The sequence below is a fragment of the Paralichthys olivaceus genome, chromosome 10 (genome assembly GCF_024713975.1).
Source record: "Paralichthys olivaceus isolate ysfri-2021 chromosome 10, ASM2471397v2, whole genome shotgun sequence".
In the NCBI taxonomy this organism is placed as follows: Eukaryota; Metazoa; Chordata; class Actinopteri; order Pleuronectiformes; family Paralichthyidae; genus Paralichthys; species Paralichthys olivaceus.
In genome coordinates this window covers 10,596,303-10,622,755 of record NC_091102.1, presented here as the reverse complement: position 1 = coordinate 10,622,755, position 26,453 = coordinate 10,596,303, and the positions used below count along the sequence as shown (strand labels likewise).

The window sequence follows — 26,453 nt, the reverse complement described above, 5'->3', positions numbered from 1 at the left end:
CCAGACTTCGGAGCTATCTGAAAACAGCTATGCAGACTTTTAACAATTATTTTGGCCGAAGTAGGAGCAGTGAATTTCTGCAGCTGAATGCATGAAGGAAGGAGCAGAAAAGAGGAGAAGAGGAGGCAAGAACTGGTTAAAAATAGTTAGCACATGGCAGCATATGATTGAGTTTCCAGGGCTCTGAAAATTCACTCTAATTATTCAACAGTATCCCTCTGTCATCCTTCCCTGTATGCATTCCTTTGTGTGGAAGTACAAGTGACTCCAACTAATATACATAATTCTGCTACTTAATTGGCATGGATCGGGTGAAAGTGGGCTAGGAAAACTCCTTAGAGACTAATAGGGGCACATATCATTGGCTCCATCAGAACAGTAGTCCCATAGGTGATAGAAGTCAGCAAATATTTCATGAGCTGTACTATCAAAGTACCTCACCTCTGGAGTCCTGGGCACTATCCTGCAAAGAACACTTCTGAAACAGTTCTGCTGTCAGGTGTATTTATAGCAGGCCGGCCGATGACTGATGCTAATACCACAGAAATTATGCAGTGCACTATTGCTGTCATAACAATATGTTAGACTTAAACAGGAAGGTTAACTAAAGTAGTCATTTAAGTTATAAGTGGGCCACTGGCGTATGTCTGCGTCCACAGCTACGGATTAAGCTCTGTGCTGCAGGAACGGGTTCTAGATTTAGCCTTGTGTTGATTTAGGTAATTTAGTGTTAGATGGAAAGATGATGCTCACTGGGGGATTAAGTTAAATCACTACTGAGGCAGAGTTAAAGGTTACCCCAATGCAGAAGAACCAAATAATTGAAAATGTTTTACAGACAAGAGAAGTCAGAAACAACACTGAGATGTGTTTATTTAACACCACAGAGCTACAAAACATTAGAAAAACCAACATTTCTGTGACACCAGTGCAACTAAATTGATGCTTTGCATGTGAAGAGGATGTTAAAGTATAAATGTTTCTCACAGCATAAACATCTGTGAGGAGCAATCTCTGAGTCCATTGACTATAGTCTGAAGTTGAATTAGCCCCTGGGGGCAAAAGTCAGTATTTTGGGGCTTCCAGTGTAGACAAATGTCCTGGCCAAGACCTCTCTTCCTGTTTGGCATACAGCGTTTACATTCATACTTGTTTCTTTAACAAACAGTAAAACATCTTAGTGTTTTAGACAATACTTTGCCAAATTCCTTTCAACAACCAACTGCATTTGAATGCAGATAAAGTATAAAGCAGATAGCCGTTGCATAATGGTTAACGTGTTCAGCCTCTTTTACCCTCCATGTGAACAGTTTATCCGCGGGCAACCAAAGCCTGCTCAGACATGATCTGCATATTCACATGCAGAATCTGTTTAAAGAGATTACTATAAGGAGCAGTTAGAAAATATGTGGATATATTGCATAGTTAGGTATATTGTATGGCATCAACTGTATTTAATCGAAATGCTTCTGTATGTAATTACTAAATAAAAGTCATATACTTGCTCAAAAACTACAAACAAATTAAACAGGATAAACTGAGCTGCTCACAGTTAATTAACAGGTCATTCAATTAAGCTAAATTATTCATAGACTTGTTTAAAGGATTTTCTAGAACCATGTATTCTTTCTGAAAGATTTTTCACTTGCAAGAAAATCAGGAAACTAATGTAGACTTCATCTGCCAGAGTTGTAATGTAGAGGATAATTTTGAAATGCATTTTGAAGTAACGCTCGTCATCATCACTCACCACAGAGTATGTTAAGAATTCATGGATTGTTTCATCAATCAACCAATCTCCCAACAAGTCTGTGTATTCCTGCAGGACGAGGCCCTTTAACCTTTCTAAAACGAGCTCGCACTGCCACAAAGATCTGGAAATGATTGGTATCTTTCTTTTCTCTGGTCAGTGAAGTCAGCAGCTGTTCGGCTGACACCAAAACCTGCTGCAGAACCACGACAGTTAATGGTGAGATAGTAAAAAAAAAAAAAAAAAGGTTCACACTATATCAAAGCAAATTGTGGCCACAACAGGAATCAATTTTTGACATTTCACCTCTATCTATAGAGTTCAGTGACCCTGGCTCTTAAATTTACAGCTCTGTACGGCCTCAATCAAAGTGTTTGTCAGCAACACGTTTTGCCGAAAGTTTTAGTGGAACACACCGCAGATCATGACATGTATGGATTTAATGGGCCCTTGAGTCACAGTATATATCTCCCGTCGTTCACGCAGAATAAATATCTTACTTCTTGGTGTAATAACATGGGAGGAGATTTGTGGAGGCCTCCAATTCTAATCTTAGATCTATTAAAGTGCTTCTGAATGAATCATCAAAGCTATTGATGTCACTGTGGGCTTGTTAGCCGGATCCTGGAGTCAATAACAATTTCTGATGGGGTTTGTAGGAAGGGTCACAAACACTAAGGTTTTATGAACATGTGTCAATTGAAAATATATATAAGGTGAGAATATGCCTTTCGTATTTACATTTGACTTCTCAGAGATTAAAAAAGATTTGATGTAAATTATATGGGATAATAAAAATGTGAAATGTGAACTGTTTAATGGTAAAGATGTTCTGATACCATTTTTCCTCTTTTCCCATACCTTGACTTTGCTTATGGCTAGATATTAAAAACCAAACCAGTGCATTTATTTAAGCAGCTGTATGCTACCCTGTGTGGAAGTGATGGTCGATCATTGTTGTATGGCCTGGCTCAGGTTAATGCCTTATTAATTCCATGTAATTTATTTTATCATCTAGTTTGACAGTCTTAATTGAAAAAGAACACAAAGAAATTAATCTCGGGGAAACACAACAATTACTTCCTTTAAATAGCTTGAAACTAAACCATGCATACGGTACACTTCGCTGTTTTACCTGTGGAACTTTCCAGTGTGAAATATTGCCAAATTACTGACATTTCAGGTACAACAGGTACACCCTACTGGAAATCACTTATTTTTTTTGCTGCTCTAAAAACTGTACTTGCCAGTGGCAGTAGAGCACAACTATTGTTTTGGAGTGGCAAAGAAGAGGTGATTTCTGGGAAAAGAGAAAATTACAGTTTTATGTGGCTGAAACGAATATATTTAAAGACGTGGTATTGGATCAATAGATAGATTTGAGCTCTTGACATTTTCTGCAGTATGAGAGGTATTTCTGACACTGGTACCGGTGTACATCTGTATTTAAGGGTCAGATCAGTATCTTTTAGGTACAAGGTTTAGATGGCATGTCAGCAGTCAGGTAAGAGGAAAACAGAAAATATAATCCCAACCCTTTCTTTTTGCAGGGGCAAACACAAGCCACCGGTCAAGTTTCTGTTGAGAGTAAGAGAGAGAGAGGAGAACTACTCAAGCTGAGGATTCCCTCTAAGCAGCAGAGATGACTTTGTCCATCGCGGTGAGAGGCTGTTTCTGTTAGCCCGGGGAGAGGGATCATGAGTACAATATTGACTTCAAATTACAGCAATAGCTGCTGCTCATGCTGTCTCAGGACCATGCTGCGGATCAAACACAAAGATCAGGCCTGGATTAGGAGAAAGCCACTGACAAGCACAGAGCCGCCTCTCTGCTGCAGCAGCACGCACATTCACACAGCACCTCCCAAATCTCACATTAAGCTCTCCCCCACCTCTACACATGTAACACACAGACCTTACAGTAATCTCATTTGGGTTTCAAAGACAAAATTGATTGCAAACTAAGTCATCTAAACACAAGGGGTAAAAGCAGCAGGCGGGTGTGTGTGTGTGTGTGTGTCTGCGTGTAGACTTTGTCAGATCTATTCTGAGGACTGGATGACGGCAACATTTCCTCCCTGAAGGTGAGGACTCTCACGTTTTCTCACAGGATACAGCCGTGTTCTCGCAACGCCTTGTAACTGGGCTTTTATTTTCCTTTTCCTGGCAGTTAAACACAAATAACAGCATGGATGATATGCTGGGATTCATTGTCTGTGCTCGGGGAGGAGTGCAGGATATGACTGGTGTGATAAATGATCGTGCCTTGGCGTGACAAAGGAACTGCGGCACAATCTGCATGTGCTCCATCCTTTCGCCATCATTAGGTGTAATTGGGACTCATGGCGAGGCGTGTTCTTCTTCCGTTGTGGAAGTATCAAGAAATGAAGCCGCTGTACTCGTAATAGGACAAGCTACAGAAGGGAGACATGTCCAGGCCACTGCTACAGCAGTTGAACTATGTCCTAATATCACACTGCTGGCTGAAATGGAATCTCATCAGATACTGTATGTGTCCGAGCAACTCTTTATTCACATCAAACTGCTGTGATGTTGACTTTCCTCTGTCTAAGAAAGCTGGAGCATGTTCCTTTATTCTGATCGGATTATGGAACGTAAGTTGCCACCTTTAGAACAACTCTGGTTTCTGGAGTAATTTTCCCATTCATTTTCTCGATTGACATTTGTGTGAATCCTTATCAAAAGAGTTGTAAACCTTTCTACAACAAAACATTTCATCTGGGGCAAAGAATAATATTGAAAATTTTAAAAAAGATACAAAACTGTGTACATAATTATTTTAAGAGTGAATGAACTACATTTCCAATAACTTCTAGCGTGCTTCCTCTTGAAATTAACCCTTTAGTGATTTTTCCTCCAGGATGTTAGAAAGAGAAATCATGTTACGTCGTGAACGTAATGTACCGTTGAAGAATCTGTGAAACTATTAACAGCAAGCTCCACCAATTAGAAACGTTGCCATTACACCTGAGGAATGTGGGTAGCTTAGTAAAATTACAGATTTGTGGCTTCTGCAGGAGCATAAGAAATTGCAATATTGTGGTTGAATATAAAAATTTCTATTCAGAAAATGACTGGGAATTTTTACTTCTGGAACCACGTTGTTGACACGCAGTCAGACATTGATTACAGTGCTGCTCATTAGCTATAATGGGGATGCATGTGGAATTTACTGTGATGTGTAACGAGGTTAAAAACAGGCTCATGATTCGAGTATTCATGCAGCCCTTTTTCCTGCAGCACTATTATTCATCATTAAGACAACAATATTCAAACAGCACAGCTGAGTATGTGCAGTAACCTGAGACATAACTGATAGAGAAATAATAAATGTAGAGGGTTAAACAAGACAACACGACGTCCCTGTTTGTCAGAAAAATACTGCAAAAAACCCAGAGGCACTATCTAAATGCAGCAGATTAAGTTTTATCAGCAGTAGAAACACAAAGTCTTTGTTCCATGACCTCAGTCTGTATATCCTTTCCCCTCCTTTGAATCAACCCCCCCACACACCATCTTTAGCATTTAGAATTAATTGCACAGTTATCCTCAAATTAATTCCTAACTGTTTTACAACACACAGAGAGAAAAGGGCAAACCAATTATTATTCTGTTTTCACCTTACAGAGGGGGATATTATGCAAATGATCCTCTCTACATGAGAAGGAAAAGGGGCTTTATTTTCCTCAGCAGATGCTGCCTAGACAGTCTAGCGTTCTGTGGGGGACAGGAAGTGGGGATGCTGTGAGGATCTGATCGCTCCACCTGGCTTCCTACCGACTCCATATCCAAGCAATAATAGAAAACACACTGATTAATTATTTATTTCAAAGAATATCTTTTTTTCTTTATCCCATGCTGGACATGTAAGGTTAAAAGGAATGTTCCAAGTGCTGTCTGGAAGTATTTTACAACTTCTACACTTACGAGCTAGAGGTGTTTCTTGATGGAACACAAAGTCCCCGGGCTACAGCAGACCTGCAAAATATTTTATTTGCTACTTTCCCAGGAAGACAAAACACGCTAAGACCGTGCAGCGAGCCAGTGAGCCAGACATCAAGATGACAGGATGGCGATGTTGGGGTTTCAGAGAAGATAGGGGGCATCTCACCTCCCTCGGCTGTGCCACACTTCTGACCACAGCGAGTGTTTATTAATCTGAGACCTTGAGACCTCTGAGAAGTTGCTAAATGAAAACAGAGGCATATAAAGCATCTCCAACTTCTTAACAGTCACGAGCCATAATAGTTTGCAATGAGCTGATTTAAAAGGCAGCTTCTTCTTCCAAGGTGGAACAAACAAAAGCTTTAATGAGCTGTAATGATGAGTTAAGGTCAAAGCACTTATCATCTTTACAAATCAGGAGAAGATGTGCTCATGGAAATAAGCTCCCATGAGTATCTATCATCACCTCAAAAAACTGCACGCAGCGGCACAGCTCCAGGTGCTCAAGCAAATTGGGCTTTCGATGTGGAATGGATCAAACGCCGGCTCAATATTCATTATTCTCTCTCACTCTGATCTGCCCCGGTTCTGCGAGTGGGTGAGGGTAATTGTGTACCTCATTGTGCACGTGTTAGGGCCAAACTTAATCATGATGTCAGGCTGTTAATAAAAGGTTATTAAAGGAACAAAGATCCAGGTTTTACATATGTTAGGCAGGGAGGTCTTGGGAACTCCTGTCTCTGAGGTAAACAAGGGGCCTTCATGACAAATGATGCTCATGCTGAGATCAGATAGTTAACAAGCGATCCCCTTATTAACCAGGTCTGCATAGATAATTGGCACTTGAGCCTCACGTTTTGAATCTGGCCTGAGCAGTGTCATTTATCAAGAACCCCAGCATGCTGTCAGCTCTCCATAATAAGCCGCAGTAACTGATGAATCAAGATTAAGCAGATAGATTGAGAATGAAGGCGCAGAAAATGGGCCACAGCCACATTGCAGGGGGCTTAGCTCGATATTCATGGCGGTAAAGTGGTATTATTCCTTTACAGGGAGCTGCATTAGAAGCTATAGTTGTAAAACAGGTCCAACACGACAGCACGATGATGAAGAGACTCGCTGTAGATTACAACACTTTTCTCTAATGTGCATACGCCTCAGCTGTTTGACCTGGAGCGGGTGACTTTGTGAATTGCTGGTTTAGTAGAACATATTGCAGGTCCTCTTCAGTTATTTGATGTCAGAAATCTTAAGAGCTTTTAGTGATATGAAACTGCAGGTCGTGCTACAGAAAATTAATAAGCAATTAATTTGATTTGAATCAATCATGCCAAAACGTTTTCTGCATTCAGCTTCTCCAGTGCGTAAAATTTTTGTTTTTTTTTGTTTTATAATTTGCTGTGTTTTTCAAACAGAACATTTCGGGTTAAGATAACATGACAATCTTTATTGTGTTCTGTTTTTTGTGTACAAAAAAAAAAAAAAAATCATCGGAAAATCATCTTTACTTCTTTTTTCGAATGACTTACATGAGACAGTAATAGATTTCACTGCTGGTTCAGAAATAACTGAGTTTGAGCAAATTGTTGTTATACAATATAATGAGCATTAGCTTATTAGTGCTGTTACTGCTAACAAGGTAATCAATCAAGATAATAATCGCAGATACCACTTCCTCATCAGGGTAACATGAGTAGATGTATTTGTTCTAAACTCACTGGAAAATGGTTTTTAGTTGTTGGTCACTCGTCTAAATCTGTACATGTGTGTGTGTGTGTGTGTGTGTGTGTGTGTGTGTGTGTGTGTGTGTGTGTGTGTGTGTGTGTGTGTGTGTGTGTGTGTGTCCACCATCCCTGTTTATCTCACTGGTATGCAAGTGTAGATAATTACAGATGATGGGCCGGTGATCAGCTGCAGGTATGGGAGCCACCTCAGGCCTCACCCAGCCCTGCACCTCCAGCACTCCCCTGCTCTGTCAGACATGTTTGGCAGCGTCTCCTTTCCCTAAGTCTCCAGCTGTCCAGTGGGGTGCGCCAAGTCACAGCAGGAGTGCCTGCCTCTCCATCTACAGCCCATCTCTTTCTAGGAGTGTGAGATGTGTGTGCGTGTGTGTGTGTTTGGGTGGTGGTGGGGGCGGAGGGGGTCGCCTCTGTACTCGCATTACTCACTAGCAGACGGAGCACGCTGCCAGCGCCCAGCATGTCCGCCCACACGCCCCTGCCCTGCCGGTTAGACCTCACGGTTGGAGGAGATGATGGAGAGAATCTGGGATCCAGGAGGGGGGTGGATCCAGAGGAATCTGAGAGACAGAGAAAGACAGACAGAAGCCCAGAAGCTTACCTCCGTCCCACAGGCCGATCCTCGGACAGCCCCGACCTGATCTGGTAGTCTGAAGTCTCCTTGTTGGGGTTCTTTGGGGGAGAAACAGCAGGAGGGGGTGTTTCTGAGAAAAGACAGCTAAATGATTTCTATTGTTTGTTTACTGTTACACAGGCATCTTTCTTAGCACAGAAGCTTGATTTTGATGTTGTCAATGAAACTGTAATTCATCCCAGTTAAAAATACCACTGAATAATTTATATGTGACTGTATGAGTGACTTTACAAGAGTCATTAATGTTAAGTATTTAGAAAACCAGCAAATAATTTGGACCTTAAGAAAAAAAAAAAAAAACCCTGACAGAGTCTGATTGCAGAAAGTTTAAGAAGAACCACCCTCTGCTTGACATCTGTTTAGTGTAAGTGTGTTTTCAACATTGCCAGAATAAGGGACTTTGAGCACAAAAAGAAAACAAGATTACATTTATATCCATCATTTAAATGTGGCAATTACTCTGGTGTTAAAATCCAGGGTGATGCTGAACCACAGCAAATTATTCTTGACAACTACTTAGAAACAATAAGAGAAAAAAAACAGAAATCAGATAATGTTCATCATCATCATTGGGACAAATTCTCAACAGCAAACCCTCATCCAATTATAAATAACTACAGAGGGGCTCATTACCAGCAGCCAGCATTACTTTCCAGTGCCCACAGGGGGCTCTAGTGTATCACAGATTTTAGCACCCTGAGTGTGTGTTAGCTGCTGCTTAGGAGACCAGGGTGCTGATTGTGGTGAGGGTAGACCTTTTGAACTGCTGTGCTGTGCAATTGATATAAACATTAACCAAGCTTATACGCAAATCAGACTGTAAACATAGAGTAAAGAAGCTAATTAAATGCAAAACAGGGTAAAAGACAGTTAAAGTAAAACAGAAATGTTCTCACTATGTAGCACTGCATCTACTTCAAGTAAAAAGCTGAAAAGCCTGAGTGAACACACACCTTTTCTTGATCCTGATATTTCTGACTATATGTATTTGTGCGTATGTGCGTGTGTGAGTGTATGTGTGTGTGTGAGATTCCAAGGTGGTGAACAGTACTTGATGAGCTAGCTCTGGAGACCTCTGAATTTTAATGATGTTGGAGATGATATTGTGTGTCCTTCAGCTTGTTATACTGACACAAGCACTCCATAAATCATCATACCTAGCTATCGTAAAATCAATACCAAACTGCTATCTCAGCGCTAACCCGTAATAAGTTTTTCAGCCATCTAACAGCTTAAACTTTGCTGTAATGCCGTTCGACCTATAGGTTAAGATCAGAGCATGCTTAATTTGTTTTGTAATAGAGAGTTTCTAATCCTTAATGAAGCACCTATTAGGGAGGCTTTTGTTGGCACATTGGTGATCAGTTGGTGGAACAGCCACTGCAATTAAGTTTGAATCTTTGTCCTGGAGCAAAAAAAGGAAAATACAAAACAGGGGAGAAAAAAAAGAAAGAGGGGAAGCTTGAACGGTCAATAAATGTTAATCCAGTCAGAACTCGTCTGTGCCTTTGAACAGGACTCACGCTGGGTTTTTTTCACATGTACTTGCTTCATCCCTCCCTAAGAAAGGCCATCCCTGAAGGATACTGCCACTGATCCTGAGACCAGACTTCCACTCACTAATAAGAGCCCATGTGTAAGCAATATTGTCCACATTAAACACATTATTACCAGGCTTTGTGTAACACATAAGCCATAAATACGTTCACAAAATTGGAGGACCATGACTTTCCCATACAAATGGAGAAATAAGGGAGCTGTATTAGGTTAATGGTGATAAAGTTCAAATAAATCAAAGGTGCCGGTGCAATTAGTTTGTTTTATGGCTCGATAGATGCAAGAAATTGTAGTTATTTTTATCTTTGTCTTGTTCTATCAATGAAATTATGCCTGCATGCTTTCTTCAAAGACCAAACAAGATGCAAATAACAGAAAACTGAAAAGGACAAGCCTCATGTTACCTTGTGATGGTGGTGTTTTTTTTTAAGGATGATAGCTATAACTGGGGCAGAATTTCTGAGACACAACATATGTAAAAGCCTTTGCACAAGAGAGAAGCCATTGCCACAATTTCTGAAGCGTAAACAGCTTATGAAAGTCAAATGGATGTGTGGCATAATCTGACACGGAGAGTCGCCGCTTCAAAAACATCCCTAACAAACCACGATGCCCCGACAACAACGACAATAGTTGCATGTTTTTAACGCTCCACAGGTGATGGAGCTTTAATATCAACCGGCTGCAAAGTCAACATTTGAAATTAACCAGGTATACACGGAGAAATCAGTCCTGTTGTTTATCTTTGAGACAAGTGAAAAGGATTACAGCAAATACTGTTTATTTCATGACCGCCAGCTTTCACCTCACACTTCAGTGGATGTAGTATTTCCAAAAAAATAAAAAAAACAGCTGGCACGGGTCACAACCCCGAAATTTCAGGTTCCAAAGATTAAGCATTAAAGTGACATGGCACCATTTTCAGCTTGCAGCTCATGTTTTTTTTGGCAAGGGGAACACCCACATACCAATGGTTTTTTGGAGCCGCTGACGTTGGCTGTGATTTACACGCAGTAAGAGGTGGTGACCAATTGTCAGAGGTCTTGCTGGCTGACCCTGAAACATCTGTGTTTAGGGTCTGTTGCTGATTACACAGCAGACAAGGCAGCTAAGAGGACGATACAACCCGAGCATTAGAGCAGCCTGGAAAATACTGAATGACAGCTACAATAAATTGGATTTTTGCTGTAATGTTTAGGAAAGCATGCACAGATTTCTGAGGCTCTATTATATATAAAATATAAAAGTTTTTATTATTATCATTATCTCATGCTGAATCTATGTTTTCTAATCACTGATAAATTTTAACCCTGAAGGTAAATATATATATATATATATATATATATAATTTGAGAAGCCAAATTGTATCATGCAAAAAAAAAGATTTAACTCAATGCAATTTATCTATTTAGCAGATACATTTCCAAAATATATCCCTTTCTTTTGTTGTCTACAATATAATAATATTTTATTATTTTTTATTATTTCATTATTTCTATGACAAAGTTTGATTTTCTTTTTCTGCCAGAAGAAAAAGGAAACTCAACCAATAAGTTCATAAATAAAACAAATGATTAATGAGCTTAAGACTTTTCAAACTGATTTAAATCATTGATTTGATTAATTGATTTGATGTTTGAATGTAATTATCAACCTGCAATGTTAGATTTGAATTTATTGTTTTTCATGGTTTTAACTTGGTGGTGAAATTTGTTCATGTTCAAAACAGAACACGATCATATGAAAAACAAATGTACATGATATCTACTTACAGGTCTTTTTTTTTTTATAATAAAGATGAGTGTTCTTAATGCTTTAGATTTCTAGTTTATTAATAAATGAGCATATGTTGTACTGATTTATCCTCTATAGTGGCCTATAACAAGGAATCACTTATCAGCAGGACAGGTCTTTGGGTGCATATGAAGTTTTGCATCACCTTCCATGTTATGTTTGCTCATGACATGGAAGGTGATGCATGTGGACTTTGCAGAGAAATCTTTTATTTAAATGTAGGGCTAAATTGGAGTAACCTGGACTCTTGCATGTCCGTCACAGGCTTCCCATGTGGCTCTGATGGGGCTGTTAGGGACTGGCGAGGCCAAACCGGGGCAGTGATTGAGGGGGAGGGGAGGATTTACTCTTAAGGCCAGAGCTGGGATCCGTCAGTGTGGGTGGGTCAGGTCGTCTTCAGCGTGACCTGCCACCTCTGATGGAGCTCTGAGAAGAGCAGTCTGACCCTACTGCTGAAACAGTCGTACCTCACTGTCACCAGCCTGCGTCGTCTGAATGGAGACCACTGACTGTAGTGTAATTTATATTTGTGCAATCTTTAAATATAATCTCATAAATATCTATGAGTTCATATGTTATTAAAATGAACTTTAAAATTCAAAGAGTAGAAATTTTAGGCATAAATATATAATTCTAATATGAGAAAAAACATTCCCCCGTCTGCATGAAAAACAAAGCGATGCCACTCAATTAAACCCACACCGCAACAGCCACCGCTTCACAACACATGGATGTAGTTTTTCACAATTGTATGATCTGCCAAAAAGTCCAGTCTCGCCCTTTGTTGAGCATCTACAGAGGAAGAAACAAGGATAATAAAGGTCTCTTTATGATGAGGCTCCTGCACACAGAGGCACAAAAAACTTAAAAAAAAAAAAAGATCTATCAAGAGGTGGGAATTACGTTGCCCTGTGCAAGGGTGGGAAAAATGAAGCAGGCATTTCTGAGCTGGCTGGCAACATAACCTTCAGAAACATCCTATTTTTCATTAGAGCTGTGTCAGACAGCTATGCCTTTAATAACATTCATCCCCGCACCAAGGAGAGGATAACTCAAGCTTTAGGCACATAATGAATGGGAGAATAGGCCCCGGTGCTGTTAAGAACAGGACAGGCAAACAGGAGGAGCTGCACTGCTGCGCTCGTGGCAAGCCTTTCACAGCACGGCATCCTCCTGTTTTAACGCCATGCAAATGAACAGTCAGACGCTTCCTGAGGTGGCTCTCTAATGTGGCCCTGTTAATTACTGTCATTAGAGCAGGGGCTGGCAGAGAAGACTAACAAGCCGCCGTCCTCATGATCTCTGCATTTGAAAGTCATCTTCTGCGATAAATACGTGTCAGAGCCCCGGTAAGAAAATTGCAAATTGCCAAATTTGCTGACAGAGAGGAAAAGATTTCTGCTGACTGAGCCGCCCGCCCGTGATGGATGCATTCTTGACACAGTCTTGGTGTTTAGACTTAAGAAATAATGAGTATCAATGTCCCAACCGTGGAATATGCAAAGATGAAAGAGTGCTGCGTGGGTTTAATTAAGGAAAGCTGAGGCAGGAGCTGTTTTCAAACAGAGTGACCCAACATGATCAGGTTCTTATTGCTGTCACTTCTGTTCTGAAATATGGCCGGTAGGGAACAGGCAGAGCTTTAATAAGACCGACGTAATGTCACAGCAAGTGAGCGTGAGGCTGCTAATGCATCGTAGATGCAGCCCAGATATGCTACCGTGCAGCGTGTCTTGGTTTCAGGAGCAGCGGTTAACTTGTAGCGAATTGTTCCAATAAGGCGAGAGGCTCTTTGAATGAGGCCAGTTTTGGTTTAAGATCAGTTCAATTGGGTTTTTTTTCACTGCATCATTACAACCACAGGGGGTGTGGGCACTCATTGTTTCCACAGTCAAGTATTTTGTTTTACAAATGCCCTCCGGCAGCTCACACTCCCTACATCAGGGGGGAGAAAAAAATGTTTCTCATACTTCAGAGAGCAAACCAAAATATGCCCTATTATGTCTGTGATGCATCAAATCCCTGGTGTGGCCTTGAATTTAGTTTCTCCCCCAAAAACTGCAGGGTGACACAGTCGATATATTCAACACACGAGGCGACGTCCAGGCTAATATACACAATTTTTTCTCCCCCTCTTCCCTTTCTTTGTTTCACTTTTTCTCTCTCATTCCCTCCTCTGTTTTTCAAACGTCTGTGCTGTTGAGGACAAATCAAAGGCTCTATTTTACTAATGTAACACTGAGCAGACTGTGAGGTGGCTGTGGGGATAATGAGGGACTGCAGAGATGTGAAACAGACAGGCTGAAATGGATAATTAGGACAGAAAGTTTCTGCGATGCCAATGACACTCTACAGGAAATAGGATCATTAAGTTCTATATAAAATCTCTCTATGTACGGTGTATCTATATAACATTGCTCACCCTTTTCATTACAACTTTTCATTTCAGTACATTTGAGCTCTGTTAAATATAAGGTGCAGCCCTTACTTCTGTTTTAGAGACGTGACAGAAACTAGTCCCTTTAAATGTAGCCCTTTTTATACAGCCTGCTCAAGGGAGCTGTGGCAAAAGTTCTATTCCACCTCGCTGTTCTGTACAAAAGGTACGAACACGAAATAGCTGCTAATGTTGTTCTGCCTTAATACCAGCAGCAGAGGTACACCCAGTGTCGGACGCTCTGATTGCGGAAGGCCAGCATGCTACAGTGGGCCAAAGATGGACAAAATGACAGCTCCCAAGAAGTGAAGCCAAGGCAAATTGATCGCCCCCTGGTGGCTGGCTGCAGTACAGCTCATAGACCTTGCCTCCTCCATGATATCAAATGGGACATGGACCAAACTTAAAAGCCAAAATAGACGTCAAATAATAAGTGACAGTCTTCGGTGGTTCTTATCGAACAGATGCATGTTCAACTGCTCATTTTTGGGGTGAAACATCACAGTTAGCAGCCGAGGATGACTCCCCATTGGTCGAACATGTGTTTCAGCGGTACCTTGATTCCGCAGCTTCATCCCTCAATCGCTACTGCGCAGACTCTTGCTGCAAATGACGTCATCAGCGCGAGGTGGCAGAATTCACATCCAGGATATTTTGGCTTCATAGTGATAAGAAGTGGAGATGCGTTGTCAATCTTTAAGGATGGCGTAAATAAGCTTCTTAACAGCAATCTAGCAGGATATCTTTTTTTAATCTTTCTTACAACCTGTTAATATATTTAGCATAATTACTTACTACAGCCCACATTTATTTTATCTGCAAATCAAACAGTTATGTTGTGTCTAATGCAGGTAACTCAGATCAAAGTTGTGTTGTTTTATTTTTAATTGTTAGGACAAGATGTGAGTGAAAAGGACAGCCTGACAGGTCTGTAGGACTCAGGAGTATTCCACACTGTACCAGAGGGTCTGGTGCAGGCAAACTGGATAATGAGCTGCAATAGCTATTAAAAGGCATTTGAGGGAGATATCAAGCTATGTTGCTCTATTATGATTAGATTTCTCCTTGACAATATGAAAAGATCAAATCAATATCTACTGAGATTTTGATGATCCACAAGCCACCCCCATCCAGTTACCCTTCCCCAGGCTCTATTGAGAGAGTATGATCTGACATCACCACAGTAACATCAGGCTTCTCTCTGCTACTGTGAAAATATGCAACTTCGATTAGTGTAATACTGAACAAAATGACCTGCGTTTTGGACTCGCTCCCAAACGCTGCTGTTTGGGTACTGATGATAGGACCTATTGTGTTTCACTTTAAAGCAATTCAATTAGGAGTCATTAGTCCTCTGAGTGATTACCAGTGGCCTATCGATAGAGAGGAAGGACACACTAATTAAAGGGCATTTAAATGTTTCTCAGTGCAGAGTAATGGGGAAGAAACACAGCATTTAAAATGCAGTTTGGAGAAAATATCCTTGCACAGCAAATGACCGACATAACATGTTCACTTTGCTCTCAGCAAATTCCCTTTATAGACACATATACGGGAATGGATCCCAGAGGAATACTAAAACGTGGTCATACAACAGTCACCAAGAAGCTAGCAGCCCTGCTAAACGCAGGTAAATATTCAGATGTTATGGTTTTCCACTTTAGAAAATAATAAAACAAGACAGATAAATTGCTAAACTGATGTAAAATCATGGCAGGTATTTATATGGTGCATATGTGGAAACTGAATATGAGGATTCCACTAAAAGCAAGGAGCAGATTATCTTTCATTTTTAATTGACTGTCAGAGCATCTTTGAATTCAGTGTATCAGAGATGAATAGGTACTTTTCACTGTCTATCATGAAGTTAATTCCATTCTTAGATGAATGGTGGTGATTACGAGGAAGGTGACTTACTCAAAATCTGCCTCCTTTTTCTGTAATAGGATGCTGCCTTTTTAATGCCATCACACTTTATACTGAGGGAATCATCAGAGGTGAGGTTAAAGACCGTGTGTGCATCAACAAGATGAATATAAAAAAGGTTTGAACTGAAAACTAGCTCATCTAAATCTGATAAAAATATATACATAGAATGAAATAATACAGCATTAGCATGGGTCACAAAACCATATTCAGTTTCCACAAGTATTTCCAGAGCTCATCAACTATAGCACAGGACGCTACGCCTCCACAGTGTTGAGAGGACTGCTTTGTGTTAACATGGTGAGAGAGATATTGATTAAAGTATGATAAGAAGAAGCTCCAGTCCCAGAGCAGAGCCTCTACAGCGATGATTAAATACACTGCACCAAGTTAGGACCTATATCTCAGTGAGAAGCAGACCATGTGCATCAGTATACACCAATTGTCTTTGCCACTAATATAGAATCAAAGAGTGCAAGAGCTATAGAATCATAATCACAGTTATCAAAGTTAGAACTTTACGTAGAACTGAACTTTTTTCCCCATATATCTGAAACGTAATCAGGTTTCTGATCACATCACTGCTGCTGTCATGTTTTTTTATTATGTGGCCAAACATGTCAGAGGTGCAAGAAGATGCAAAACAAAACCTGAAAGGAATCTCACAACAGTCAAGAAGTATATCTAAGAATATAGCAGATATAAGAGTGTTTGTAAAATAAAGAATATAATGAGTTATATAATGAGACAATTATAAGCTATATGTTCCTGTAACAGTGAATATTTCTTTGTTATAATTCTGGAAATAACACCCAATTTAAGAGATGTGAAATGAACCAGTTATATGTTACAGCCATTTATGGATAATCTTTGAATTTATGGATAAGTTTATTATATCTAAATTGTAGTGGAGGCAAAGGTTTATTGTTGTATAGCCAACCACTGACCAAAATATGAACATTCTTGCAGATTCTTTGCAGATGTGAACAAAACTTCACGTTAAACTCATGTTATGTGACAATAATCATAGTAATATCTTTGCAATCTGTATAAAACAAATACATGTAAAATCTAACCCAATATTAACAGGAACAGCTTGCTGTTAAGGGTAAGTTAGTTGTCATGGTGATCCCATACAAGGGGTTTAATTAACTAATAATCAATTCTTATCATTTAATACAGTCCAAGTGTATTTTTGTAATTTCCAATTAATTGTGACATATATTTATATTTTTATCCCACAAAAATAAAAATAATTACCATTTTGATAAAACACATTTGTAACTCACTCTTTCCTATAATCTGACAACTGTTCCTTGTTGGACACGTCTGCCATTTTGTTTAAAATCTAAAATCTTAAAATCTACTAGAATCTAAATACAAAATCTGTTCATGTCTTCATCTGTCAGTATGGTCAAAGAGATGATTTTGCATCAGGTCAGGAAGGTCTGTTGATGTGTTTTGAACTCATAATACTTTGCTTTACAAAACAGATGATGCAATTTTGCACGCCAGCCGCGTTCCTCTGTTTAAGCTACGCAGCTGAAATACGGAACTGTGAGAAATGTCCCCTTGGTCTGACTTTTATTCCTCACCTTATTCCCAATGTCATTCATTTGCCACTGAAGGTAACAAGCCTTTTCCACTCGGTGCTCTGTAACGGCAGACCTTTAATAGCCATTTCCCGGTGTGGCAAGGGGAGAGAGGGGGAACATGTTTATTTGTGTGTCTGCACATGCCTCTCCAGCGATTCTCTCTGCTCCAGTCACCCAGCTGCTGGCTGGAGGAGTGATTCATGGGCCTGACAGATGCCTGGTGCAGCTGGATCTGTCCTTGATCATCCCAAAAGCCTGGACAGCACTGTCATTCACCATTGCCCAAATTATCTCTGTATTGACTGCAGAACCCTCTGTGACAGCGCCGTAATGGCTAATTACCCAGGATGCTTTGGGTACTTTTAAACCCTAGAGTGTTCTCTCGCTGTCTTGCCATGCGGCTGCTGCTACCGCTTGCCGTTGCGAGGGCCAGCGTTTCCTCTAGCCCCACCTGAGTACCACGGCTTAAGGATCCCAGGGAAAAATGTCAGAGCAACAGAAAACAAGTCATGATGTCCTCTTTTTCCAGAAATTATGCAGCGATGCAACACTTTTTCCTTTGGTCTCTGTGCTGTTTGCTGGGCTGTCGCTTGTAACATCTCATAGAAGTGAAATGTGCATATAGATTACCATTTACGGTCTGTCTGTTTCTCTATCCTTCTCTGCATGTCAGGGGAATTACCTTGTGAAACACACACACACAGTTAATTATCAAAATCAGTCTAATGATGTTCGAAATATTGGCTAATTGAAATCTTTCTCACTATGTAAACATAAAAGCATATTTAATCATGTTTGCATGAAGAGACTAACACAAATGCTTAAAGTTTTCTTTTCCAGGCAGAACAAAAAAGTCCACAGTAAGCATACTCATCTACAATTCTAAAGCTGCAATGTGCTTTAGACTTTGAGATGCATTTCAGGAGGAAGGTGACAGAGGGAAGTGAAAGGAAATGAACAGAGAGACAGAAAGAGGGAAGGAGAAGGTGAGGGAATAGAGGGTACAAAATCCCATCCTGACTGTTAGAGAAGATGATGAGGTCCCCTGAGAACGGACAGAGCAGAGAAGGAGCAGCTTTTCCTCACAAAGACTCCAGTAATTTGCCACATCCTGTCCGCACACCCGGCATGGAAGCCACTCTATCCTTAATTACCAGGATAACAAACCCTTCCCCTCCCTGCTCCTCGCAGTCCTGTTCTCCTCACGGTTACTCTTCCCCCCTCAGCCAATGCCGCTGCCACCTCATGCTTCCTGTGCTCCTCCTCCCCATCAGTGTCGGGGTAGAAATGGATTGCCTCTGTTGGTGTCTGCAGACAGTGGACGGATGGACACCAAATAAAGTGATAAAAGCCGAGAGAATGGCCCTGCCTCGGTTAGCAGCTCTGATCTTGATGGACAGGGGCACTATAATGACACAGAGGCCTCACCTGGATAAACTAGCGGTTCTGACAGCCCTGTTAGCCACAGGGGGAAAGCCTTTAGACTACCCTGTACCACTGATGTTACACAGCTAATGACACTGGTAAAATAGATTCAATAGTTATCAATACTTTTATCAAATATTCTCTTGAAAAATTCCTCCATTTCCCAGAAATTATGTAAAATCAACATTAAAATCTACATCATAAAACACTGCAAACCTTGTGTCTTGTAATGACACTGCTGACATGAGACAACCAGACTATGGGGGCCGTGGCCTTTTCGTCTGGTCATCGTCTGTCATCTTCAAGATGGCACCGTCTCTGCCTGGGCTCTATTTGCATTGGCTTTTGCATATGTCTGCGTTGCTGCATTCATCCTTACTCCACAGAATCAAAACAAAAGGGGGGGGTTGGAGAGAGCAAGGAGTGACACCACAGTCCCGCCTCACCGCGGTACATCCACATACATTCAGCTCAGAGGGAATGAGGAGGGTGAATTAGTGCCGTGTTTGTGTGCCTTTTTTCTGCGAACAGGCAGTGGGAGGTTCTGCAATTCCTGGGGGTGAAGGGGTTAGAGTGGTGTGTGTGTCTGTGTTACCAGTCACCTGCTGCTAAATCCTATTAGCAGAGGCCTGGGGGTTAAACCAACCATCACCATTAAAGACCTGTCAAGGGAAAGCCCACAAATAATAGGGCTGATTGCTACAACTCACAAATAATAAGGTGCTTTGATAGAGGATAATCAATTAGTGATAATAGGAAGAGGCTTGACATTCTGAAAGGGGGAAAATAGCAAAGGCAACAACAAAGAACTTGAGGGAAACAGGGATTTAGACTTTGATTAACAGATTAAAACTTATTTTAGAGGGACACCATTGAAACTCTGAAAACATTTTATTTTGTCTCATTTTACTTTATTTTTATTTGTCATTGGGAGATTTTGAGGAGTTTGGCTTAGAGCTACAATAATTCATGAAAATGTAAATATTTGAAAGTGTTTCCACAGAATGTTATGATCCACACTTTCTTTGACCATTAAATCTAACTCTCGAAAAAAGACAACTTTAGCTCAACTACGACATAAGTAGCAATACTGAAGAAACCTTTCTCACAATTCACTTCCAATACTCATCACAGTTGTTTTCAGACTACACATCTCTTTTCTTGACTTTTCAACGTTTCTTAGCTGTGAGGCCTCATCATCTGTGAAAATGAACTACGGGTGAAAGTCATGAAGCAGATATTGCTATTCAAGGATTAGAGTGCCAGCCTAAACATTTCCATATGTTTTCTACAGCGAGGAAAATGAGGTGAGAAAAATTGGCAAAGCAAGTGTTAAATGAGATGAGAAGTGACAGTTTACATCTCCAGCCACAATTAACACGTTGATGGCGATTTTCGCTGGGCCCCTCACAGTGATAATGCCTGTTGTCAAATCTGTTTAGCACGCCAAATCTCCTGGAGCCTTCAGCTAGGCAGCAAGCTTTTGACAGATTGAAGGTTCAGAGATAGGCTATCATGACAGATGGAAGCTGGCATCGATGTTCAGCTCTCGCCAATCACAGGGGACCTGCCCCCCTTATTCTGTGGGGCGCAGCTCTGCAACCTTCCCCCCTCTGATGGGAGCAGGGGATGGCATTGTTAAGCAGTGCATCTGTGAGACTCAGTCTCCTCTGATGGAAGCATAAGGCAAAGAGCTCTCAAGCAAAAGACGGCCACTGCTGTAAGCACATTTCAGATATGATGGGAGGCTAGCTCAAGGGAATTGTGGAAGAGAAAAAGTTTGAAACATTTTGAGGAGCAGGGAAGACCCAGGAGAGAAAACAGTGGTGTTTGCGGCAAGCCTCAGCTACTCAGTAATACCATCATTAAATTTGATTATTACCTAAATGCTGGCAAATGCTCTCTTCAGTCACAGCACAGTGGAGTTTGCCACATACATTTACTTGATCACTATTTATATCTGATTAGTAGAATGACATTTTTCTTCTGACCAACATAATCTCACCTCTTAAATACTCAATACTGAGAGGGAAAATCAATTTACATAGCCTTGTCTTGTGTATAAAGTCCTCCTTACAACTCAGACTACAGTATGATTACCCTTAATGAGATCCATCTGAAACGGTGGCACAGGAAAAACTCATTAAACTGAGCTTGTTCTAATCAGACAGGCTTATATGGATTTTAGCACACATCAGAAATTGTTCTGAAAAAGAAAAATACATCAGGGCCTCTGAAACAGAAGAAGGGATCCGATAATTAAGTATCTGCCATGCGCTGATGATATCACGAGTGTTAATGATCACTGTAATGACAGTTCACGAAGCACCCAGTTGATTTACAATACACCTACTGTGAGGCACCACTGCGACAAACACTGCAGCAAACACACTCGAGCTCTAACAGCTTAGTATAGATTAAAAAGCCATAAGTTAGACCCAATAGGCACTTTCAGGGAAAGGAATTAAATGCTTACTTGCACTATAAGATTTCCACAGGTAGATAACTTTGAGATGCAGCGTTGTTGGTTTACTTGCTGGCAGGCAGCCCTCTAAGTTGTTTGGTCTCTCCCTCCCTGTTTAGGCGAACACATTGTTGATTCAGACCCATCATGTTGAGGCTTGAGGTCACCCTGTCTCAGGCTTGGCTAGTTAGCAGCAGCCCACCTGATGGCCCAGAGGAAATCACAGCAGCCGCATTCACAGGAGAGGGCCTGACAGCCAGGCCCCGCACCAGAGAGAGGGGTCCAGCTAAAGGGGGGGGTAAAGAGAGGAGGATCAGTATGGGGGGAGGGAGGAGAGAAAGGAGAGGGTGGAAAGGAGGAGGCGGGGGGGGGGCTTCAAATGCAGGGAGGGATGAGAGACGGCTAAAGAGGGCACGGTGGTGGGGAGTGTTATGTTCGCTCTAAGTGAGTCAGTTAAAACAGCGTCGAGATGCCTCAGTGATGAAAGAAGGATGCAAGAAGAGAAACGTGGTTGATAAAGTGAGTGACACCAACTGACTGGGTGGTTTTTAAGAGATGAGAGATGAGGGAGGCCGTCTTTGGGTTAAGTTGTACAAAAAGAGCGAGAGGAGGAAGGTGCGTCAGTGTAAGAGAGTGATGAGGATCTTTACTCGGAAAGATGGATGCTTGAAATTTGGGGGGGTGGGAGAGGCATTTCTGTTTAGTGGTATATATGGATCCATACAGCGGGGGGGCTGGTACAGTGGTCTAGTTGTCTGGAGTTTCCAACACCTAACAGCCATTTCTGCTCAGGCAGAAGCAAAAGTGCACTGTGTAAATGAAGTGAGGCATCAGTGTAAGTTATCCCGGGGCATTGATGCTGCTCTTGCAGAGAAAATGTTGGCTGTAAAATGCTGTGATGAACAGCAGACATTTCCAGTTCACAAGTCTCCCAGTCTCTCCTGAGAGTCTGCTTCATCCCTATTATAGCCAATAATAGCCCCATTGTAGTCAAATGCTCTTTCTCTTCACTGTGACTGAATGAGGACACATTATTTACTGAGAGGAGACAACACTAATGCACTGCTGCAGAAAACTGCTGACAGGAAGAGGGCAAAAATCATAGGTTTTCCCTGCTAGAGGACGTCACACTTATATTATATTTATAGTTATGCTTAATACCATCCAACAATATGCCAATACACCTCCAGACAACCTCCACAGAGGCTCTCAACGACAAGGTGTTAAAGGGAGGCAGAAATCAATTATTAATTTCCACTTTCTACAGTAAGTGTTTATTGACATTGGTTATTCCATATCATATGAAAGCAAAGATGCTTTTTCAAAATGGTAATTAGTGAAATACAGAAGTCTGACATGAGACCTACATAATTGTATAATCATATATTTGAATTAAAGGGGTAAGTAAGGGTTTGAAGTTACAAGTGATGCTTTCAAGATTCAAAATGTCATAATTTACAGTTTATGGGGGACACATCTTTAATTGATAATCTTACAGATCATGAGCAAAGCACAAATTAAATGGTGACGTTGAACTAATCCCTTCAATAGATAAAGGTCTTCCGTTCTGCAGCATTTTAACAGTACAATAACTGCAGATCAGAACCTCACATGTATTCTTGTGCCATATCACAGTTTTTTTCCCCAGTTTTCATTTTAATCCTGTGTCCAAAGGCATCCAGAGACAAATGCCTCAGCACAAAGTCATACACCATTAATGTAGTCAGCGGTGCTGCAGCCCCAGAATCTTATTATCTTAGTTGGTTCAGCCTCATTAGCTGTTCTATGCATATTAATGGATGGGAAATGGAAAACTATACCCCATTTAAGAACAAAACATGTTCAAAGTACTCGCTGCTTCGGGGTTGTAGGACATAACTCACTCTGCAAATTGCTATCATCGTGCTCCTGGCAGAAACCTGCTGTTTTCTTTACCCAAAAGCCCCTGGTTCCCTCGCAGAGACAGAGTTTCATTAACCTGCACTGCATTCAGATGCCATTATGGCTCTAATTATGGCACATAGTCTTGTGAGGAACTGCCTGGGTTCTCAAAGACTTTTATGGCCAGCTGTCCTGTCGCCAAGGCCAGGGTCGTCCCCGCTGTCACCGGAGTTCCAGATAGAGAAGATGTGCTAATCTCAGATGCATTGAAGCTGGCTTTGTCGACTTATGCAGGCTTATCTATCATGGTCACGACTGCATTAGATATAAGACCTTAAGTTTGCAGCCACTGAAGTAGAAAGAAGAGCAAATTAAATTCTTCTCATCTACCTCCTCAGCTGTGTCCAGATTGCATCACTCAAAAAAAAACTTGTACTCTTGAGGATAAAACTAGCACAGAGTAATGCAGAGGTAAGTCTTTATGTTCTGACTATTCTCCACTGCACAAAGACAATGATGTTATCTACTGAGCATTCTGCATTTAATGATTAAAAAGCAATATAAGGTCAGTGTGTTTGCCATCCTAGACTCGGCCCATCTGCCAACAGACCAATGGAGACCTTAGCTCGGGAAACAAATAAAACCTCTGTCCAGTGTCTCATTATCCATGAAAGTATCTCCTCGGCTTCTTCTGTCCAATCAAAGGGAAAGGAAACACAGGAACAAGCCGAAAAATTCCAGCATGAGGGAGACTGAAACAGCTCCCTCAGCGTTGAGCATTGCTCACTCACAGCAGATAGTGAAGGTAAGGAGATCCTTTGGCAGGTGCTGTGGGCTGTCAGAGCTGTAGATGAGCTCTGCTCCTGGATAACATCTTGCCAAATGCTCGAAGCTTGTCAGTTAACGCTCTGCCATAAAAAGGTGGACAGCTACTAACCTCTTGGAGAAAAAGACAAAGACCAACTGTAAGTTTCAAGTCATGAAAAGAAAGTTTAGAGTTTCCTGAGTGGAATTACCAGTGTTGTTACACTGATGAACTTAAACCACTTTGAAATATAATGTGCTTTAATGTATTTTATGGATAAGAATCGTGAGCTGGCTGCATATTCAGTTGCTGTGGAATGAGTCTGTTTTATGTTTTGTGGTTTTAAATAGTCATAAGATCAATTAAATGATGACAATTATATTGTATTTAATCACACTACATGTGAAGTTTAGTTGTATGATCAGGAGGCAGTCATCACTATAATATACTGTATGTACAACTTGTGTATTCACAAAAATATTCTGCACAAAAATGATCCAAACTGATAGCTTCGAAAATATCATTCTTATTCTTGTAGTTAGTGCTGTCTACAATTTTCTCTCCCTGCTTTCCATCTGTCTTGCTGTCTCAATACAGCTTCTGCACTGTCCAACATTTCTGGGGACTTGTCAGTTCTTCCACCTGCTTGGAAATCTGATAATTCCAATCAAAAATGAGGTAAATGAAGCTACATGAAGTCATATTCTTGATATAGAACTCAGTCAAACTACAACAGAAGTCTAGCGGTATTAAGCAATTAAATGTATTAATGTATCTCAATTTCTTATGGTCAAAATACTCCTACATGGAGAAAGTATTTTTAATTCTAATGAATACACTGAGCAACAACACCCGGTGTGCAGTTCAGGCCAGCTTTAAACACATTCAGCTTCTAATTGCGGTTTGCACAAACCACAACACTGCCAGTTCAACAACACATTATATTTTTCAAAGGTTTGTGAAGAAAGTCAAACATCTATCAAAGGCCACACAATGAGAACCAATATCAAAATTCTGAAACAGGGATTTCTGCAGTAAGGTAGGTACTGAAAGTACCACCTACCACAGTACAGCTACGCAGTTCAGTTGCTGAATCTGGGTTCAACACATTTGTCATTTACACGGCACTGGAAGTTTTCACACGTGAAAGGTTTATTTTAACATTTCCTGATGTTAAACCAAACAGACAAATATTAATGATGCACTATTCTCTTACTACAACAGATTCAAAAGACATATACTGACACATACTTGCAGTTGAAGGCACAAATTTGGTACGATACAATGGAAGGACATTGGAAATATTTCATAAGCTACTGCATCATTAGCTCTATGTGTCTAAACAATCTTTGCATCTTATGATGTAAGAATCAGTAAAGATAATTTGTGTCACTAAAATAATTTAGGACTATCACATTTATCATTTAATATTAATTCATGAAATAAGTTTTATACTCAAGGAAATGGTTGCATATCTGAGTCAATAACAAATATTATGGCTCAAGCTTTTCTTTCTAACTCAATTAATCCATCATAAATCCCTCAACATATTATGTGCAATAAGAGTGATAGGGAAACATTGAGCCTTTGGGTCATCAGCTAACTGTTGAAATGAGAAAATATTACAAATCTGGCTATTGAACCCATATTATTATTGACAGTGTAATTAAATCTCCAAAATATCTAGTTGAAAGGAAAACCATTTGCTGACTCTGAAAAAACTTCTGTGTTGCACCTGCAGAGAACAACTTCTCCTGGGACGAGCTCAACAACCCTTAAAGGTGCTAAACAGCACTTTTTATTTGTAGCGTACAGGTAGGTTGTTTTTTTTCAGCATCTATAACTTCCATCTGAAGCATTCCCATGATATCTCAAAGCTGATATCACATGTAAAGTATGATCGCTAATTCTTCTGACTTAAGTCAACTCTCTTCCCAGCTGTCCATCGAGGACCCCCACCTACTATCACAACCATACGTTATTTATCGAGTTAAAACACCAAATATGAAATTAAATTGTGTCAAGTTGTTGACATGTCGTTATCAAATTACCTTCAGCAAGGAGCTTATGTTTTCACAGATGTCCATTTGTTTGTTTGTCAGCAGGGTAAAACCTACTGAATGGATTTCCATGAAACTTGGATGGGACATGAGCCAAAATTCTAAAGTCAATTTCGGTGTGGAAAGGTGCAGATCCAGGACTAATTATCTTTAACATTGTGAAATAGAAAGTTTTCTTTGACATTTTCACCAATTTCCAAGGGAACAATTCATGGATCTGACATCTGATCTGAAGAACGTGAGATATTCAGTGAGTGCTACTTGCTGAGGCTTAATTGAATCTATAGGGACTGTTAGCCCTTGTTGGAGATAAGCACTCTACTGAGTGCCTTCCTAGTTACTCTTTGTTATTCAGCCAAAAAGAAAACCTGATTTCCCTCTCAGCGTTGTTAACTGTTTGACCATCTCAAAGACTTCACTC

General features: G+C 40.6%; 1 protein-coding gene across 1 annotated transcript in view; it reads right to left on the bottom strand.

Annotated features, from left to right (window-relative positions):
* Nucleotides 1-26,453, bottom strand: part of atp5mc3a (ATP synthase membrane subunit c locus 3a) — an 85,957-nt gene that overhangs the window by 16,704 nt on the left and 42,800 nt on the right. The window contains exons 2-4 of the mRNA XM_069532367.1: nucleotides 21,489-21,572; nucleotides 21,299-21,397; nucleotides 8,056-8,158 (exon numbers count right to left, since the gene is read on the bottom strand). Coding sequence (XP_069388468.1) covers nucleotides 8,056-8,158; nucleotides 21,299-21,397; nucleotides 21,489-21,572 — 286 coding nt within the window. The remainder of the gene's footprint in view (nucleotides 1-8,055; nucleotides 8,159-21,298; nucleotides 21,398-21,488; nucleotides 21,573-26,453) is intronic.